This window comes from Podarcis bocagei (genome assembly GCF_964188305.1).
Source record: "Podarcis bocagei genome assembly, chromosome: 2".
In the NCBI taxonomy this organism is placed as follows: Eukaryota; Metazoa; Chordata; class Lepidosauria; order Squamata; family Lacertidae; genus Podarcis; species Podarcis bocagei.
In genome coordinates, this window is record NC_138126.1 from 17,499,382 (window position 1) to 17,519,556 (window position 20,175).

Consider the following 20,175-nt stretch of genomic DNA (forward strand, 5'->3'; position numbering starts at 1 on the left):
TCCTGCAACCAATGGGAAGCCGGCCAGTGTCACGGAAGGCAGTCCCCACTCTGCTCTGTGCCAGTTTAGCGCGGTGCATGGGAGCCAACCGAACGGGCAGCAGGGGTCCCTGAGCAGGTGGCGGGGGTCCATGGACTGGTTAAATGACCCCCATGGGCCGCTTGTGGCCCATGGGCCTTAGGTTGCCGACCCCTGTTATACAATAATCCTTTGACAATAATAAAAGTTTCCTGGAAGAGCGGTTGGCTGTTAAACCACTCTGGCCATTGTAGCTCTGTGAGGGGAATAGGGGTCACCTAACAACTCCCTTAAGAAACTACAGGCCTCATGTTTCTTTCAGGGGAGCCTGTTTTAAAGTGCTATATTTCTGCTTTAAAATTTCCCAGTAGTGATGTACGGAAGTGAGAGCTGGACCATAAAGAAGGCTGATCGCCGAAGAATTGATGCTTTTGAATTATGGTGCTGGAGGAGACTCTTGAGAGTCCCATGGACTGCAAGAAGATCAAACCTCTCCATTCTTAAGGAAATCAGCCCTGAGTGCTCACTGGAAGGACAGATCCTGAAGCTGAGGCTCTAATACTTTGGCCACCTCATGAGAAGAGAAGACTCCCTGGAAAAGACCCTGATGCTGGGAAAGATGGAGGGCACAAGGAGAAGGGGATGACAGAGGACGAGATGGTTGGACAGTGTTCTTGAAGCTACCAGCATGAGTCTGACCAAACTGCGGGAGGCAGTGGAAGACAGGAGTGCCTGGCATGCTCTGGTCCATGAGGTCACGAAGAGTCGGACACGACTAAACGACTAAACAACAACAATGTGTAGTACAGATGGAGGCCTCAGCGGGGAGGGAGTTCCACACGCTTTTAGCAGCATTCCCCAACCTGCTACCGTCCAGATGTTTGCACTACAATTCCCATCATCCCTGACCACTGGTCACACCGGCTGGGGCTGATGGGAGTTGGAATCCAACAACATGTGGTTGGGTAAGGCTGTCTTATAGTAAGCAGGGGTATATTAAAAACATGCTTTTATAGAAACGTCTTTACATTCTTGTACGCTTCACAGGAGGATGAAACCTCTCACATTTTTGGTTTCTGGCATCCGTTTACTGGGGGAAATGAAGTTCTTTACTGGGCCAGTAAAATGTGATAACCTGCCTCCCACCACCACCGTTTACCCCAGGGAATTGTGGGCCTTCTCTATTTGAGGTATTCTCAGAGGAGCAGACATTGTTGCCCCACCCCAGCTATTGTGGGTGATGCAGCCCAGCGAAGCAGAACGCTCATCCTGTCAGGTGCCCCCTGACCCCCGACTTCTTTTGTGTGGGTTGTGGTGGTGGGCCCCACCCTACTCGATTTCCTTTCTGCAAAATCTCAGCTTCTGCTGCAAGAACCGAAGCAGCGGCATTGTGCCACATTCTGAAATTCAGAAGGAGAGTCAAAAAATGTTGGCAGCTCTGGCCGATTAGTAATCGCACCATTCAGAGTTGGAGTTAGCACATTATTAGCAAAAATACGATCTCCACAAACTTGGTCAGACGTCAGGCCTAATGAGGAGAGCAGCTCATTCTCAGGGGTCTTACTCCATTAGAATCAGTTGCTGTCACAGCCATCTAAGTCCCCTCCTCTCTGGGGCTTTCCCCTAGCAATCAGAGACTGGGCCTGAATGCAGCCAAGCTGTCCTCTGCTCTTTTTATGCCTCTTCTGGTTCTGGGAGACAAGCAGGGAGGGGAGCTTGTGGCAGTAGGAGCGGGAGACACCCGTGACTCTTCACCAACCTGACTCATCTCTGCCTCTTGTCCTCTCCCCTCTCCTCCTTCCGCTTTTGCCTCTGATTCTGGACGTCTCTCTGCCACAGACTCCCCTTGCTCACTAAAGCCTGTTACCTCTTCAGCTTCTGACACCTCCTCTTCTCAGTCTTATCCCTCTAACCGCACATCACCACTCCCTGGGCTCTGAGCCCTCTTTCCTTGGAAGGGTCCCCAGCTGGTTCCCCCCACTCCCCACAAAAAGGTGTTTTGGGGGGGCACGGAGGCCAACATTTTCCAGGGGGAAATAGTGCTGCAAAATCAAACAAGATCACAGCAACCAAAATGGCCGCCATTCTCTCATGATAAAGTATAGGGCATGGGTAGGCAAACTAAGGGCCGGGGGCCAGAGCTGGCCCAATTGCCTTTTAAATCTGGCCTGCGGATGGTCTGGGAATCAGCGTGTTTTTACATGAGGAGAATGTGTGCTTTTATTTAAAATGCATCTCTGGGCTATTTGTGGGGCATAGGAATTCATTCATTCCCCCCTAAAAAAATATAGTCCGGCCCCCCACAAGGTCTGAGGGACAGTGGACCAGCCCCCTGCTGAAAAAGTTTGCTGACCCCTGGTATAGGGTGTTCTGGCTTTTCCAGGACTCTTGTGGGGTATGTATTTGTTCCATCCCCTTTTGCTTCTGGCCCCACTCACCACTGGCTTATTGCCCCCAGAGTGGAATGTGGCACCCAGAGTTATGCACATACATGCAGCACAGAGCAGCATAATAATAATAATAATAATAATAATAATAATAATAATAATAATAATAATAATTTATTTATACCCCGCCCATCTGGCTGGGCCTCCCCAGCCACTCTAGGCGGCTTCCATAAAAACCAAAAATACAATAAAATATCACACGTTAAAAACTTCCCTGAACAGGGCTGCCTTAAGATGTCTCCTGAATGTCAGGTAGTTGTTTATCGCTTTGACATCTGCTGGAAGGGCGTTCCACAGGGCGGGCGCCACTACCGAGAAGGCCCTCTGCCTGGTTCCCTGTAGCTTTGCTTCTCGCAATGAGGGAACCGCCAGAAGGCCCTCGGCGCTGGACCTCAGCGTCCGGGCAGAATGATGGGGGTGGAGACGCTCCTTCAGGTATACTGGACCAAGGCCGTTTAGGGCTTTAAAGGTCAGCACCAACACTTTGAATTGTGCTCGGAAACGTATTGGGAGCCAATGTAGGTCTTTCAAGACCGGTGTTATATGGTCTCGGCGGCCACTCCCAGTCACCAGTCTAGCTGCCGCATTCTGGATTAGTTGTAGTTTCCGAGTCACCTTCAAAGGTAGCCCCACGTAGAGCGCATTGCAGTAGTCCAAGCGGGAGATAACTAGAGCATGCACCACTCTGGCGAGACAGTCCGCAGGCAGATAGGGTCTCAGCCTACGTACCAGATGGAGCTGGTAAACAGCTGCCCTGGACACAGATTTGACCTGTGCCTCCATGGACAGCTGTGAGTCCAAAATGACTCCCAGGCTGCGCACCTGGTCCTTCAGGGGCACAGTTACCCCATTCAGGACCAGGGAATCCTCCACACCTGCCCGCCTCCTGTCCCCCAAAAACAGTACTTCTGTCTTGTCAGGATTCAACCTCAATCTGTTAGCCACCATCCATCCTCCAACCGCCTCCAGACACTCACACAGGACCTTCACCGCCTTCACTGGTTCTGATTTAAAAGAGAGGTAGAGCTGGGTATCATCCACTGTAATTCCAGATTACAGTGGTACCTCGGGTTGCATACGCTTCTGGTTACATATGCTTCAGGTTACAGACTCCGCTAACCCAGAAATAGTGCTTCAGGTTAAGAACTTTGCTTCAGGATGAGAACAGAAATCTTGCTCTGGCGGCGAAGGGGCAGCAGGAGGCCCCATTAGCTAAAGTGGAGCTTCAGGTTAAGAACAGTTTCAGGTTAAGTACGGACCTCCGGAACGAATGAAGTACTTAACCTGAGGTACCACTGTAGTTGAGATTCATGGAATAGTGGGCTGCCCCATCTTCGCTTCTAGTAAGCTGCAATTTAAAACAAAAGTAGTCACATGAACCCTTATCCGCCACAATTCAATGAATGCGACCATGCCACGTGGGAAACATTCCTTTTAGGAATTAAAACAAATGACATCTCCAAAGACAGGAAGAGAATCTTTTTATGTGCAACAGCTGCCGGAAGGTTACTGATTGCAAAAAAATTGGAAATCAGAAGGAGTACCAACACTCCTGGCAACATAAGACTGGCAACATAAATTTTTTGAAATGATTGAATGAGCAAAAATGACGGCAACAATTAATCAAAAGCTCAAACAGGAATGGAAATGTGTAGAAGAATACATGACCAAACGATGCTCCAACAAGAATTTATTGATATGTATAGACTGATTTCACAAAATTAAACGTTAAGCAGATATATAAGAGTGAATGTTTAATTATTAAGATAGAAAAATACAATCTCAATAATAAAGTTACAAAATAATAACAAGGAAGTCACGCACGGGTGGAGGGAAGACGCAGGGCAAGAAATAAGAAATGGATAAATGTTGGTACATAATGAAATGTGAAAATGCGAATTTACAAATATAATGTATACGTATCATTATGTAAAGATTTCATATATGTATTGCAACATTAATAATAAATAAATACATTTTTTAAAAATGAAGGGAGAAAAAGAGAATGTGACCATGTCACACCACCCATTTATCACTCAGTGGCTTGTCACTTGATGGCTGCCGCATCACGTGGTAGCTTACGAATGTGAAAAAATCATCAGAGAGAGCGAGTGTTGTATAGTGGCTTAATAGATTGGGCTATAAAGAAGGTTTGAATGTTGCTGTGCCCTGAATCCTGGCTGTGGCCTTGGGCTAGCCACTTAGTCTCAGCCTCAGTCCTCCCACCTGTGATATGGGGATAGTAATAGTGACTTAACGTACAGGGCTGCTGGTCTTTGAGCTATCAAGTGCCTAGCTGAACAGCAATATGTGTTTTTTTAAAAGTTCCTCACGAAAGTGAAGAACAATGGACAGACACACGTCATCGGAGAGGGCATTCCAAAAACAGGGAGCCACCACCCAGAAAGGCTCTGTCACAAAAATTAACACCATTTGGGCAGCTCCCATCAGCTACATGCATCCAAGGGCTCTTTGTGCGCTGCTTTTTAAAGAATACAGTGGTACCTCGGGTTACAGATGCTTCAGGTTATGGACGCTTCACGTTACAGACTCCACTAACCCAGAAGTAATACCTCAGGTTAAGAACTTTACCTCAGGATGAGAACAAAAATCGTGTGGTGGTGGCAGCGGGAGGCCCCATTAACTAAAGTGGTACCTCAGGTTAAGAACAGTTTCAAGTTAAGAACGGACCCGTACAGGTACAACTCTCAGGGATCTGGGATTGGCTGGAGCCACACATCAGATGTGGAGTCGGTGGCAAATCCAGGTGTAATGTGTGAAACAGCCCTGTGAGTGATGAACACGGGCCAAACACGTGGTGGGTATGAATGTGTGAACCGACATTGTGTCTAAATTTGTGTGTTGGTGCTCCCAAGAGGTGGCTCAATATTGTAAGCAGATCGTTAGCAACGGGATTCCCCCCCCCCCGGAAAGGTTAAATCCCAATTAAAGTGGATGAAGTGTGGGGCTGTGGGCTGGCTTTTGGCTGGCTATGGGTTTATCCGCTATTCCTCTTGTTGCGCTGATTTCCTCTGGGAAAAAACCACTTTTCGGCGCTCAGTCGGAGCAAACGGCAATTTGGGTTTTCTCCTGATTGATGTTTGCTCCGATTTAGCACTAAAGAGAGGGTTTTTTTTCCCTTCCCCTGAGCAGTGCAGATAAGCAGAAGTGTGGACAAGCCCTACATTGTGTGGCTGCTGTGAAAAATGTGCTTGCGTAAGGAGCACCCATCTCATAACAAAAACCTATTTAATATAGATTTGAATCTCTGGGAGAAGCTTTGGAAGAGTGATCTGAAGTTCACAGCATGCTATTCTTTGAAGGGGAACTACCTGAAAATGATTTATAGATGGTATGTAACTCTGAGTAGACTTGCTAAAACGTGTAAGTCCGAATCAGCTAAATGCTGGAGATGTAATGAGGTTGAGGGTACGTTTTATCATATGTGGAAGACTTGTAAAAAGGTAAAAGAGTATTGGGAAATGATATATAATGAATTGAAAAAAAAATGTTTAAAAGTACCTTACCAAAAAAACCAGAGTCCTCTTTGTTGAGGGCAATTCAGATGGAAATTCCCAGGTGTCAAAAAAGACTATGTATATTACTACTACTGCGGTCTGTGATTTGTTAGCCCCCAAACAGAAAACGAGCGAGGTCCCATCTAAAGATGAATGACAACTTAAGCTGATGGAATACGTGCAGCTTGCAGATTTAACATATAGAATAAGAGAACAAGAAGAACACACGTTTAAAGAAGACTGGAAAATGTTTACTGAATATATGGGTGAAAATTGTGTTCATTTAAAAACGCTGGCAGCACTAAGATAAATTCAACAGTGTAAATAAGTTTTGATGGATGTAACAATGGATTACTGAATGGTTCAGTTCATGTAAAATATTCAGGGATGTATGGTATGCAAAATGAAAGAGAAGAAGGGGAGTCATTGATTTAAGGTTGTTTAAATGAACATTTTGAAGTGTAAATTAGAAAATTTAATAAAAATTATATATTAAAAAAGCCCCCCAAAACAACCATTTCAATTCACCCTGGGGGGAAAGTCGTCAGGCCGCCTTGATCATTCCGTTCCATTGCTTTTCTGGCGACTGTCGTTCAAACTGGGTTTGTTAACCCAGTTTTTGTCTTGGGTTGGCTAAGTTCAGCCTGAGAACACGAAGCCCGTGTTTCTAACAGCTCAGATAGCAATCTTGAGACTTCTCTCTTGGGGAGCGGAGCCCGTTGTCCTCCGTAGTGAGCGCCTTCTGAGCTCTGCTTCTTCTTCCCCAGTGGTCGAATGGAAACATCTGCTCTGTAAGTTCTGGTTTTGCGCGCCGGGTCCCTGTTTCCTGGTGGAAGCAGAAGTTGCAGCTCGCTGCTTCGTGACATCTGTCACAAGAAGGTGTCAGATCGAAAGCGAAGACAGGCGGCCGAGGACGGATGCCTGAGCGCTTGGGATGTTGAAGACGCCCCAAAGCCCTTGGGACCAAATTGAATAAGTGGGAGAAGGTAAGAGGGGATTAAATGGAACCTGTGAGCCGCTTAGGGCCTGGATCTGTGAGAGGGTGGTGGGAAGGGCAGAGGATTTGGGAAAGCGCAAAGGAATGGGTGAATGAAGAGAGACACTGATATTAGGGGCAGGGAGAGATTTCAGTGAGTCTTCCTGTGAAATGTCTGAGGCTTCAGTCACCTACAAAGTTCAGAGGGCTGGAGCGGTGGAGCGACTGAGCTGTATGAGCTCAACAGTTTTATTTTATTTTATTTTATTTTATTTTGTACTTCTGCAAGCCTTGGGGTTCTTGTCTGCAATTCTGGTGGCTCTCACCACTTGCGTTTGCTGTGTAGCTGCTGTATAGACCAGCTGGCAGAGCACAAGACTCTTCATCTCAGGGATGTGGGTTCGAATCCCACGTTGGGCAAAACATTCGGGCATTGCAGGGGGTTGGACTAGATGACCCTCACGGCCCCTTCCAACTCTACAGTTCTGTGCCAGTTGTGATAACTGAGCATGCATTGTGCAAATTGGACACATACCATGGAGTTGTTGTGGTGGTTAAAAAACACCCCATGTAACTTTTGCAGCAATGTAGTGCAGCAGTTAGTCATGTGAGTTGCATTTCTAGGTACAAAATTATCTCAGACACGCTTGGTGACTGTCAGACGGGTCATTGTTCCCTCAGCTTCAGCCACCCGTCTTCCACAATCTCCAATATAGAGATGATTATATTACTGACTTACCTTCTACAGCAGTTGTGAGGGTTTGCTCATTTTGTACATGAAGCAGTTTGAATATTTGCAATGCTCTTTTTATCTGCCTGTGGGAAACCCTGTTGTTCCTTAATTTGTTGTTGTTTAGTCGTGTCGGACTCTTCGTGACCCCATGGACCAGAGCACGCCAGGCACTCCTGTCTTCCACTGCCTCCCGCAGTTTGGTCAAACTCATGCTGGTAGCTTCGAGAATACTGTCCAACCATCTCGTCCTCTGTCGTCCCCTTCTCCTTGTGCCCTCCATCTTTCCCAACATCAGGGTCTTTTCCAGGGAGTCTTCTCTTCTCCTGAGGTGGCCAAAGTATTGGAGCCTCAGCTTCAGGATCTGTCCTTCCAGTGAGCACTCAGGGCTGATTTCCTTCGGAATGGATAGGTTTGATCTTCTTGCAGTCCATGGGACTCTCAAGTTCCTAAATTATAGATCAATAATGGCAGAAAATGTTTTCTGAGACAGCCTGCCCCCTACTACCATTAATAATAATAATAATAATAATAATAATAATAATAATAATCCCATGCCTTTTATTTGTCTCTTTTGTTTCGTTCTAGAACACCTCATTTCTTACTCTGGCAATGCTTGTTTTGCATTGTGAAGGAAACGGTAGGTGCATTTCAGTCCTTGGTGTCAACTGTTCTCATCCACAGGTTGGGATCGGGGCCAGCCCTGCCATTGGGTAGACTGAGGCAGGTTCCTCAAGGGGCAGAGGCAGAGGTGGGGCAGAGGGGTTTCGATTTCTGGGAATGGAGTTGAGAGATGACCTAACCTGGGGAGAAAACAGCAAAAACCTGAGAGGTTATATTTTCTGAGAATCCTCCGGAAAAACAATCTCTCAAAGGACCTGTTGATGGCATTTTACCATTGTACTGTTGAGAGTATATTAACTTATGGTCTGTGTGTGTGGCTTGGGAGCTGCACGGCCAGGGGAAAAACAATGCTGTCCAGGGTTGTAAAGACTTCAGAGAGAATAATTGGGTGCACTCTTCCCACCTTGGATCAAATCTATGCTTCCAGGTGCTATAAGAAAGCTGCAGAGATAGTGCAAGATAGTGCGCACCCCGGAAATGATCTCTTTCAGCTTCTGCCTTCTGGAAGAAGGTACAGGGTTATAAAGACCAGGACTAGCCACCTGAGAAACAGTTTCTACCCAAATGCGATTCTGGTTCTAAACGCAGTATAAGGGGTCTCTATAGTATATTGTATTTTAAAATGGGGTTTCAGAGTTTTTAGGGGCTTTTGAATGTCTTACGTAGATTTTTCAGTTTCATTGTTCTCTATGGGACAATGACAAGAAAGATATTGTATCGTATCGTATCGTTAATGCCCATTTAGAACACATGGCTTCCCCCCAAAGAATCTTGGCAAGTGTAGTTTACTATCTGCTGGCCTACAATTCCTGGAGGCTTTTAACAATCTACTGTTTCCAGCTTTGTGCCTCAGTGTGCGGTCGGTGGCGCCATAGGAAATGTAGTTCTCCCAGGGGCTGTGGAAACTGCACCTCCCATGGACCCCTGAGCTGGGATGTGCTGTTACCCAGGACGTCAGAGCCACAAAGGCGAGAGAAGGCACCCCAAAACTCATTCTCCTCCTCTGCTTGGACCCCTTCACCTCTGCTCTCATCACCAGCAGCAGTGCCTGTTTGGCCCCACAACCATGGATGTTTGGGCCGTGAGTGCCATGCAGTGTGCAAGGCCCCGGCACCAAAATTTGTGGGTGCCTGGCCCCTTCATGGGGAATTTTGTGGGTTCCCAGGCACCCAGGTCCCTAGGGAGTTGGCACCTATGTCACCAAGGCATGGAAAATGAGGAGAGTATGTTTTTGGGTGGTAGCTTTTGACGATGAGGTAGGGCATTTGAGACGAGCAGGTAATTTTCTCAAGCCCTTAGATTGGCTCAGGCAAACGTCTCGATTTATTCTGCTGTGTTCTTTTGTGTGTGTTGTGGATGCTTTGAAAAAAAAAGAAATCAGGTAATTTGTGTGAGCTAATCCAACAGGAGCTTGGGATAGGCTGCAGGACTTTTCAAAAAGCATTTTTCCTTGAAGGAAAGAACAAACTCAAAAGGGCACGCGAAAGGACACGTTTTAAATCTTCCCTTTAAATATTCAAACACAATTTACTTAGATGAAAGAGCGTCATGATGAATCGCGCATTTTAATAGCAAATAACTGTCATTTCATGAAAGCTGAATTTAAAAATGTCCTAACTAGAATACAGTGGAGCCTTGGTTTTTCAAGCGTCTCAGAAGCCGAACAATTTGGAAGTAATTGCTTGCATTTTCGAATGTGCCTCGGAAGTTAAATGGCTTCTGCTGTGTGTTTTTCCATTTTTCCAATGGATTTTGCCGACCGCCTATTGATGCTTGGTTTTTGAATGTTTTGAAAGTTGAACGGTCTTCCGGAACAGATTACGTTCGAAAACTGAGGTTCCGCGCGCGCACACACACACACACACACACACACACACACACACAGTGGTACATCAGGTTAAGTACTTAATTCATTCCGGAGGTCCGTTCTTAACCTGAAACTTTTCTTAACCTGAAGCATCACTTTAGCTAATGGGGCCTCCTGCTGCGCTGTTGGAGCACGATTTCTGTTCTCGTCCTGAAGCAAAGTTCTTAACCCGAGGTACTATTTCTGGGTTAGCGGAGTCTGTAACCTGAAGCATCTGTAACCTGAGGTACCACTGTGTGTGTGTGTGTGTGTGTGTGTGTGTGTGTACACACACACACACACACACACACACACATATACATGCAGTCATACCTCGGGTTACAGATACTTCAGGTTGCGTTTTTTCGGGTTACGGACGCGCCGAAACCCAGAAGTACCGGAATGGGTTACTTCTGGGTTTCGGTGGTCGCGCATGAGCAGCAGCACTAAATTGCACTTTGCGCATGCACAGAAACACCGAATCGCAACCTGCATGTGCGCAGATGTGCTGCTGCGGGTTGTTTACACTGTGGGTTGTGAATGTGCATCCCGCACGGATCACATTCACAAACCGAGCGTCCACTGTGTGTGTGTGCATGTGATAGCTGTCAACGTTTCCCTTTTTTAAAGGGAAATTCTCTTATTCCAAATATGATTCCTCACAAGAAAAGGGAAAAGTTGACAGCTATGGTGTGTGGGTGTGTGGGTGTATACACACACACAAACACAAACACATATATATAAAACAACACAAAAATGCCCACTCTGGAACAGGCTGGCACTGTCTCCTCTCTCTCTCTCTCTGGTTGAAAGAATATCCTTAGGTGGCATCTGTTCACCAGATACTCTGTGGGCAGTGTTGGGACCTGGCAAATGTCCAGCCATGCCACCCTCTGGAATGGGCGCTGGGTGGAAGAGGTCTTGCTCCAGCCACCTCAGGAGGGGGTGACACAAACTACAGTTAGTTTTGGTTCCAAGGCGAGGAGTGGGGTCATAGGCAAGAGGAACGGGGGGCAAGAGGGGGACTGGGCTCCCTGGCACTGATGGCCTCACATCTTCCCAACTATGCAGATCTCTGCCAAATCACAAAGTGGCTGCTCTTCGGAGGAGGAGCGGCCATTCTCCTGATGCTGTTGGTTATCGTGATCCTCTCCATCTGCCTCTGCCGTGTCTGCAAAAGAGGTAAGGATCTCGTTGTGAAATATCTGGGAACACCCTCTAAAGCAGGAGAGAAAAACTTCCCGAAACAAAGGACTTCCTTTTTGAAAAATCAAAACCTTTTTAGCTGAGAGGTTATACATATGTTGGTCCTCTCTGGAGAATCCTAAACCCTCTGTTCCTGAAATGAGTAGGGAAGGGGGGAATTGTTCTAAAGCTGGGAATATTTTCCTCAAATCAGTCCCGGTCCCCAACAGTTAGGAAACCTCAATAAGTTTATTGGCTTTGCGTTTCGCAGAGACCTGATCTCTCTGGTCTAGTGTGAGGATCAGAACACAGATACAGGGCCCCTTTCAGACATCCTTTGTTTTGTGTATTTATTATTTCATTATTTTTTAAAAAATGATATTTATTAAAAGTTTAACAATTACAAAAAAAGAGGGGGGAAAGAGACAATAAAGAGTTACAATACATCAAAAAATAAAATAAAAAGCAGAATAAAAAACAATACAGCACAACAATAAAAAACAAAACAAAGCAAAAACATTTAAAAACCAAAAACATTTAAAAACACATCCAGTATTTCCATGTCTTAGTCTTTCATTTACTTGTTTCATCGACCTCCTCACACCTCCCTTTTTTGTAATTCAATTTAGCTATTTCAGCAAATCCTTTCCATCTTTCTCAATTTTTGTTCTATAAATTACCTTAACCCAGTCTGACCTTAGGTTTTACACTTTGGCCCATTAACAATCCATTACCTCATCTTACCTTATAAAGCCCTAAAACTTAAAACTTAAAACTTATTTATACATAATTCCTTATAACGTTTCTACTAAAGCCATGTAATTTCATTCCAATATTTTTTTCTAACACTCATTAATTTTACAATAGTTCTCTAAATGAATTTTTAAACTTTCTTCCAATCTTCATCCATCGTCTCTTCTTCCTGGTCTCGGGTTTTGTCAGTCCTTTCTATCCCTTCCATCTAGTCCATCAACCTGGTGACCTTCTATCTGAGGCTCTTAAGTCTTTTCCATGTCCCTTCTGCAGGTCTTCTTCATGTTTATACCTGCATTTTACTTTGTCTTCTGCTGATCTTATTCTTAATTTCCTTCCTTTCTCACTGAGGAGTAGATCTCGGGGAGACTCCAACTTGACAGTATCTTTATCCCTTCTCGACAGGTCAGCCCATTCTCCATAGTCAGCACTGAAATCCAAAAGATATTTGAGGGCATGTTTCAAAGTCCCTCCAAGGTTGAGGGCCCCCACAACTCCAAACTCCCCCTGACCCAAAACCAAATCCCAAAAGTCAAACCATCCCTGCATAGGGGGATCTATCCGACTTCCCATCTCCAAACCAAACAGTACTCCATCTCTCCAAATCTGACTTTCTCCAGATTCAGTCGTCAAAAACAACAATTTGTGTTCCTGCAGGGCCGCAACTCTCTCCATTTCTATTACTTGAGGTTCAGCAACAACCTCCTCCTTTGTCTTCTGCACAACTTGCCCTGTCAAAACAAATTCCTGGGTTGGTTCCTGAGTGATTTCTATATGAGTATTCACTGTTTGTCCAAAATTGCTAACTGCAACAGTCATCAAATCCCTCTTCTCATGTAACTGTTCCAGTAAAGTGCTTGTCTTGCAAAAAGCAAGCACTAAAACGTCTTCTGGGCACATTCTTATTCAAGGTCAATGTCTGGTTCCCACGATCTTTAATCTCTACAGCTGTAGAATTCCCCAGATCGACTCCAGCAACAGTTTCACAAGCTCCCTCTAGAGGAAACAATTTCTGTTTGTATCCGTCTTTTTAAAAGCAGATCCAGCAACAAAATTCCTTTCGTTTTTCAGATATTTTGTTCCTTTTAAGTGCAAAAGGAAACATTGGAATCAATATGTTTCTCTTTTTTAACTATCTGTCAAAAAGAAACGTATTCACAGTCAATGAACTTCCTCAAAGCATCTGTCTCTGACACCCGTTCCCAGGTTCAAGACTGTGGAAATTTATCTTTCTTTACTCTCTCTCCTGCAGGTTTAAACAGTCTAAGATTTTCCCCCTCTTCTCCTGCTTCCAAGGGGGGTTTGGTAGTTTTAACTGATGGAAATTTAGTCCTTTACAAACGACTTTCCAGACTTTAGCTTGCAATGTCTTTGCTTCAATCTATTTACAAAAGCGGAAGGCGGACTTCCTGTTTAGACCTTCCCGCTTCAGTACCAAATTAAGATGTTTCATAGTCCAATTTTCCGTTCTACTCACGGGTAGTTGTTTAAAGTCCAATTGTCCACAGGAAAAAGTCAGCGCTCTCCGGCAACAGCAATGCGGCTTCACTCCGTGAAAAGAGCAGTCGATTCGAAGCACCGCGCCGCTCACCCCACGTCGCTCCGGATCCCCGAAACCGGGTTTCCCCGCGAGTAGGGGAGGCGCAAAAGGTGCCAGCCGAATCCCACATCCACAGGCTTCTCCCGCCTGTGGTTTTTGATGGGTCTCCGCCTCGCCGTGGCGGTCCAGACCCTATTTCCCACGAAGCGGATTCCTCCCGATCAGAGGAAATCCGCCATTGTGGGAGGCGCTAACCTGAAATTCCCTTATTTATTATTTCATACCCTCCAAGTGTCCCTATTTTCGAGGAAAATTCCTGGATTTACAGAAGCCGTCCTAGTTTCTGATTTGATCTCAGAATGTCCCACTTTTCCTTAGGACGTTCCTATTTTCATCGGAGAAATGTTGGAGGGTATGGAGTTATCCGACCCCTGAGCCAAGGAGATAAGTAACCAGGCAACCTTTAGAAGACATCTGAAGATAGCCCTGTATAGGGAAATTTAAAAAAAAATGTTTTATTATGTTTTTGTTTGTTGGAAACAGCCCAGAGTGGCTTGGGCAACCCAGTCAAATGGGGTGGGGTATAAATCACAAACTACTTCTTGTTGTTATGTAATAGGATGTCCCTATTTTCATCGGGAAAATGTTGGAGGGTATGTTATTTATCGTATTTATTATCAAGGATCTCAGGCAAGCAAAGAAAAAGTGATGAAGCGATTTATTAAAAGCTTAAAAATTATAGCATCGTAGAGTTCAAAAGGACCCTGAGGATCATATAGTTCAACCTGCTTCAATGCAGAAATCTCAACAAAAGCATCCATGACAGATTCAAAACATCTCCAGTACAGTGGTACCTCGGGTTAAGAACTTAATTCGTTCCGGAGGTCCGTCCTTAACCTGAAACTGTTCTTAACCTGAGGTACCACTTTAGCTAATGGGACCTGCCGCTGCCACCACCACACGATTTCTGTTCTCATCCTGAGGTAAAGTTCTTAACCCGAGGTACTATTTCTGGGTTAGCGGAGTCTGTAACCTGAAGCGTCTGTTACCCGAGGTACCACTGTATAGATATGGACAGGGAAATAACTCAACCTAAAACCCCCCTGCTAGAATACGAAACCCCACTTTCCACAATAATTTTAGTAATTGTTTTATTATTTACACCCCTCACATCCTTCTGGGGTATAAATAATAAGCCACTCTTGGTGGCTTCCAACACATGTAAAAGCACTTGCAGGTGTTTGTGGGGTGGCAGACTGCTTTGTTTCCACAATCAGTGCATGTCTTGCCATTTCCTACTGAAATCCTGTTGGCTTTCCACACCACAAATGTTCTGGGTTACTGTTGTTTTTATTCATTAAAAAAAAATTATATACTACTATATTTTTTTAAAAAAACAACAACCCCAAAGCAATTTACAGCTATATATATTCATAACAAAAATGCGCAAACCTTTAAAATCAGAGTCCACCAGCCAGCCATTATGGGAAGATGTAGGGTAAAAGCACCTCTCTGGATGCCAATAAGGCACCAAATATACCAAAATGATACGTGGATGACCCAGTGTACATCTACCACTCACATACTTATATTGCATCAGTGATATACAGTGGTACCTCAGGTTACATACACTTCAGGTTACAGATGCTTCAGGTTACAGACTCCGCTAACCCAGAAATAGTGCTTCGGGTTAAGAACTTTGCTTCAGGGTGAGAACAGAAATCGTGCTCCGGCGGTGTGGCAGCAGCAGGAGACCCCATTAGCTAAAGTGGTGCTTCAGGTTAAGAACAGTTTCAAGTTAAGAACGAACCTCTGGAATGAATTAAGTACTTAACCCGAGGTACCACTGTATTGTCAAAAGCTCTTGGGGGAAAACAAACAAATCCAAAGAAATATTCTGGAGGGTAAGGAACTTGCTGAGCTAAATTTTTTGGAATTGGGATGCAAGAAGGGGAGGTGGGGGAAGTCCGGGAAAGTGGTTAAGAAAATAAGGTTTTAAAATTATACGTGTTATTTGTGTGTAGTGTCGATGTGTATGTTTATGTTTTTTGTGTTTGTCTAAAAAAAAAAAGAGAAAACCCTAATAAAAATTTTATTTTTTTAAAAAAAGGAATATTCTGGAGGGACCTATAAATCAGATATTTCACTTTGTCAAATACTTTTAAGGATCACTTTTGTATACACAGAAAATCACCATGCAAGCAGCTACAAAGTATGGCTGCTACCGGGACCCAACGCAACCACATTTTAAGAAGCGGGGGCTGTAAATTGCCTTGGGAGCAACAGAATGTCTTGACAATGTTGCTTGTCCCAGTGACATTGCCTGGAAAAATAGGTGGTTGCCCTATGCGAGCTTTGCGTGCCCGCATGTAAAGTATTTTTGTACTTCTGCAAACCTCAGGGTTTTCCCCAAGCCTGTGGGTGTGTGATGATTATGGAGAATGCAATGGCTGAGTTTTGGTTATTAAGGCAACTTCCTGGGCTGCTGCTTGCTGTAAAAAAATAAAGTACAACCTGAGGAAAGAAGAATATAAAATGAAAGCAAACACACCTTTAATTCACAATTTTTGTAATAATAATAATAATAATAATAATAATAATAATAATAATAATAATAATAATTTATACCCTGCCCATCTGACTGGGTTTCCCCGGCCACACTGGGCGGCTTTCAACAGAATATTAAAATACAATAATCTATTAAACATTAAAAGCTTCCCTAAACGGGGCTGCCTTCAGATGTCTTCTAAAAGTCTGGTAGTTGGTTTTCTCTTTGACACCTGGTGGGAGGGCGTTCCACAGGGTGGGTGCCACTATCGAGAAGGCCCTCTGCCTGGTTCCCTGTAACTTGGCTTCTCGCGGCGAGGGAACCGCCAGAAGGCCTTCGGCGCTGGACCTCAGTGTCCGGGCAGAACGATGGGGTGGAGACGCTCCTTCGGGTATAACAAGTGTTTTTGTTTTCCTTCGCAGGAAAGAAGCGAAAACCTGTAGAAGTAAGTATGGTGTGATTTAGAGACAATACCCAAGCGGGCAGAGGAGGTTGGGTGAGGAAGAACTGTACACATTTGCAGCATGTAGATTCATGATCCACAGACGAATTAGAGGAATGGCTCAAAGGAACTTTATTCTCCGGAGCTTCTAAGGCAAACTTGCACAACAACCTCTAGGGCATTGTGGAGTCCTGCAGATGTCAGGGCTGCAAGCCCTATCATCCCAAGCCAGCCTGCCCAGAACATCACCACATGGGCTGTCCCTGCCCATGTGGCTCTAGGGCAAGGCCTCGAATCACCAACCTTCATGATGCTAAGGGAGAATCTCTAGATTCTAAATTCTATCAATACCAGAAGGTCATCCCTGAGATAAATTCAAGGTGTTAGAGCTGATCATTGCGGTTTTGGAATGACTTCTACTTTTCTATGTGGAGAGGGGGGGTTTTCTGTCCAGAGGACTGGAGAATAATTCCAGCCTATGAGGGCACATCTAAAGTCTGGTACAGTCCAGAGAAACAAGTTTAGCTCCTCGGTGGAAGCTGGATTTCAGTCAGGTAGCTACCAATCTCCCTTTTAAAAAAAATGCAGAAGAAGTGTGCGACCAAAAAAGGACTCCGATTTGCATAAAATTTGAGCAGTGGGATGAAGCTGAATTCCGCTGAACTGTGACCAGAATTGTGGTGGTGGAGGTGATAGGGCTAAATTTGTACTTGCTGCAGAAAGTGGGTGGGTAGCGAGGAAATCAGCTGATACAGCAAAGGCCCAAATACAGATATTTTTATTCCAGTCAAGGGACTAAGGCTGCAATCTTAACCCCACTTACCTAGGAATAAGTTCTGTTGAACTCAGTGGGGGTTCCTTCTGGGTGCACACAATTGCACAATACGAACCAGGGCTGCATTTAGACCCATCAGAGAAGCGCTCCAGTTTAAAGCGTTGCAAATGTAAACAGGGAAAACAGGGAGAGAAAAATGCATCACCGTCTGGTGGCACATTGTTATATCTCATATACGACGCATATAAATCGCTTTTCTTCTACCAGTCTAGCTGAGCCCCAGGTCTAGGGAGAGTCAGTCCTGTTGAGTTCCATAGGGCTTACTCACAGGATGCAGTTCTGCAATCAAATAACATTTACAAAAATAAATAAATGCATCTATATAAAGTAAAAGTGCGCATAGAAATGAGTGGCGAAAGGAACATGCAAAAATGTATTATACTAGGAAGAACTGCTTGCAAAAAATGTGTACATCACTCAAACCTAAATAGAAAAAAAGTGCCCGTTCAGAGAAATTCACACTAAAATGCTGAATAATTTTCATTGGGATCTTTTTGTAAAACAAACAAACAAACAAACAAACAAACAAACAAACAAACTGCTTCAGAAATGTGGAGAACTGATTGTAAAAATAGGAAACCGAGAGAAACAAAACTGAATTAAATCCATGCCTATTGTGAGGTCAGGGACATGGGTGGCGCTGTGGGTTAAACCACAAAGCCTAGGACTTGCTGATCAGAAGGTCGGTGGTTCGAATCCCCGCAACGGGGTGAGCTCCCATTGTTCGGTCCCTGCTCCTACCAACGTAGCAGTTCGAAAGCACGTCAAAGTGCAAGTAGATAAATAGGTACCACTCCAGCGGGAAGGTAAACGGTGTTTCCGTGCGCTGCGCTGGTTCACCAGAAGCGGCTTAGTCATGCTGGCCACATGACCTGGAAGCTGTACGCCAGCTCCCTCGGCCTATAGAGCGAGATGAGCGCGCAACCCCAGAGTCAGTCATGACTGGACCTAATGGTCAGGGGTCCCTTTACCTTTACCTTTATTGTGAGGTCAGGTGACGGAAACATAGCCCTCACAGGGGGAGGTAAGAAGAGATGGGTTTGAGACCCTCCCTGACAGGTGAATTCTGCCAATGGTGGCTTCTGCCACCATCCAAGCACTGTGCCCAGGGAACTCCCAGGGGCCAACAAGGATGGAGGAGGAGGTATGGTGGTGGTGGGGGGGCTGAATTTCACGTTCGAATTAACCAGCCCGCTCTTCTCATCTTTTGGCACTAACCGATGTGACCTCTTGCTGTATCCTTCCCTTTCACTAGGGTGTGGCCGGCAATCCGGATGAAGCTAGCTTGCATTATGCCGAATTGCAGAACCTCCCCGATTGCAATAGGGGGCAGTGTGATGGGGGAACCTGCCCAGCCCCTTTGGCATCTCTCAACAACGACTATGCTACAGTGGCAGAGCTAAAGGAAACGGCCGATCAGGGAAGCCGCTGCAGGCCTGAGCCAAATGAAGAGGACGGAACGGAGGGCGCGGTGAGTGGGGACCAGTCGTTCGTGGAACAGGACTGAACTTTCGTTGGACTGGAATGGGAGATTCAGCGAGGGGAAGAAGGTTCTGTGCTTGATGTGGACTGTGTATCTGTTGTGCTCGGATTCTGGCCCCAGAGAAGCTGAAACATTCGGCCATTGGACTGTTCGATGCAGGTTGAATATCTTTGCATAGATCTTGCGGGGAGGGGTGTGCCTAATTTATTTTGCTCCCCCTCTTTTTGCATCTTCAAACAATTTGGATTCCATTTTCGCAAAGAAAGGGAAGGGGGTTGAGGGGGGATGGAGACATTTCCTAGCTCAGGCATAGGCAAACTCCGGCCCTCCAGATGTTTTGGACTACAATTCCCATCATCCCTGACCACTGGTCCTGTTAGCTAGGGATGATGGGAATTGTAGTCCCAAACATATGGAGGGCTGGAATTTGCCTATGGCTGCCCAAGCTCATCTCTACAGTCGCTGACACGCTGTCATGCCCTTGGAGACCTGGGTTCAAATCTCCAATGGGTTGGGCTTCAGATAAGCCATTCATCTTAGGCTGACTTACCTCTCAGGCTTGAACCCCATGTATGGAACCATAGGTGGGGTGCAAAAGTGACCAAACGTGAATATATACGAATCATGAAGAAACCTAGAAGAAAACCAATTCTGTGACAGAAAGCAGGTTCTGTATCTGTGCTGTGACATCTCACCAGACTTCCCAGCATGTCAGAGCTGAAAACAGGGAGACTCTTTCTTGTATACTGCAATCATCTCTGTTCTCATCCTACCCTCTCTCATTACACAAAGCTGTTATTTTCCTACTGTACACTAGCTTCATTGAGTCTACAATAGCCTGTCTTTCGCTGCCCCTCAAAGCAAGGTGCACCAGTAAAACTTACTGTGAAGATCTGCTCGTTTTATTTTTATTTTTCAAATAATCTTACAACGAATGTGGCTGAAGTGCTGTAGGACGTCTTCAAGTCAAACTCATTCAGCTACGTTCACTGTCTGGTCACTGGAGGAATGGAATGGAGCATTGCCCCGGTGCAAGGAGCATTTATGTGCTAAAAAAAGGTAAAGGTGAAGGACCCCTGACCGTTAAGTCCAGTAGCAAACGACTCTGGGGTTTCGGCACTCATCTTGCTTTATTGGCCGAGGGAGCCGGCGTACAGCTTCTGGGTCATGTGGCCAGCATGACTAAGCCACTTCTGGCGAACCAGAGCAGCGCACAGAAACGCCGTTTAC

The 20,175-nt window shown here is 45.3% G+C and overlaps 1 protein-coding gene across 1 annotated transcript; it reads left to right on the forward strand.

Moving 5' to 3' along the window:
* The first annotated feature begins 6,773 nt into the window (after positions 1-6,773).
* Positions 6,774-19,839, forward strand: LST1 (leukocyte specific transcript 1). Its single transcript, XM_081183718.1, has 5 exons — positions 6,774-6,969; positions 8,278-8,329; positions 11,231-11,341; positions 16,608-16,630; positions 18,718-19,839. Exons 2-5 carry the CDS (start codon positions 8,302-8,304, stop codon positions 18,967-18,969), a joined length of 414 nt encoding a protein of 137 aa, XP_081039844.1. The 5' UTR covers positions 6,774-6,969; positions 8,278-8,301; the 3' UTR covers positions 18,970-19,839.
* Positions 19,840-20,175: the final 336 nt, after the last annotated feature.

Bases quoted from the DNA above. Each gene is read 5' to 3' on its own strand.
- LST1 (XM_081183718.1), top strand. From the start codon at position 8,302: ATGCTTGTTTTGCATTGTGAAGGAAACG. The intron at 11,342-16,607 runs GTAAGGATCTCG...TTTCCTTCGCAG, and splicing joins CTGCCGTGTCTGCAAAAGAG to GAAAGAAGCGAAAACCTGTA. The intron at 16,631-18,717 runs GTAAGTATGGTG...CCCTTTCACTAG, and splicing joins AGAAGCGAAAACCTGTAGAA to GGTGTGGCCGGCAATCCGGA.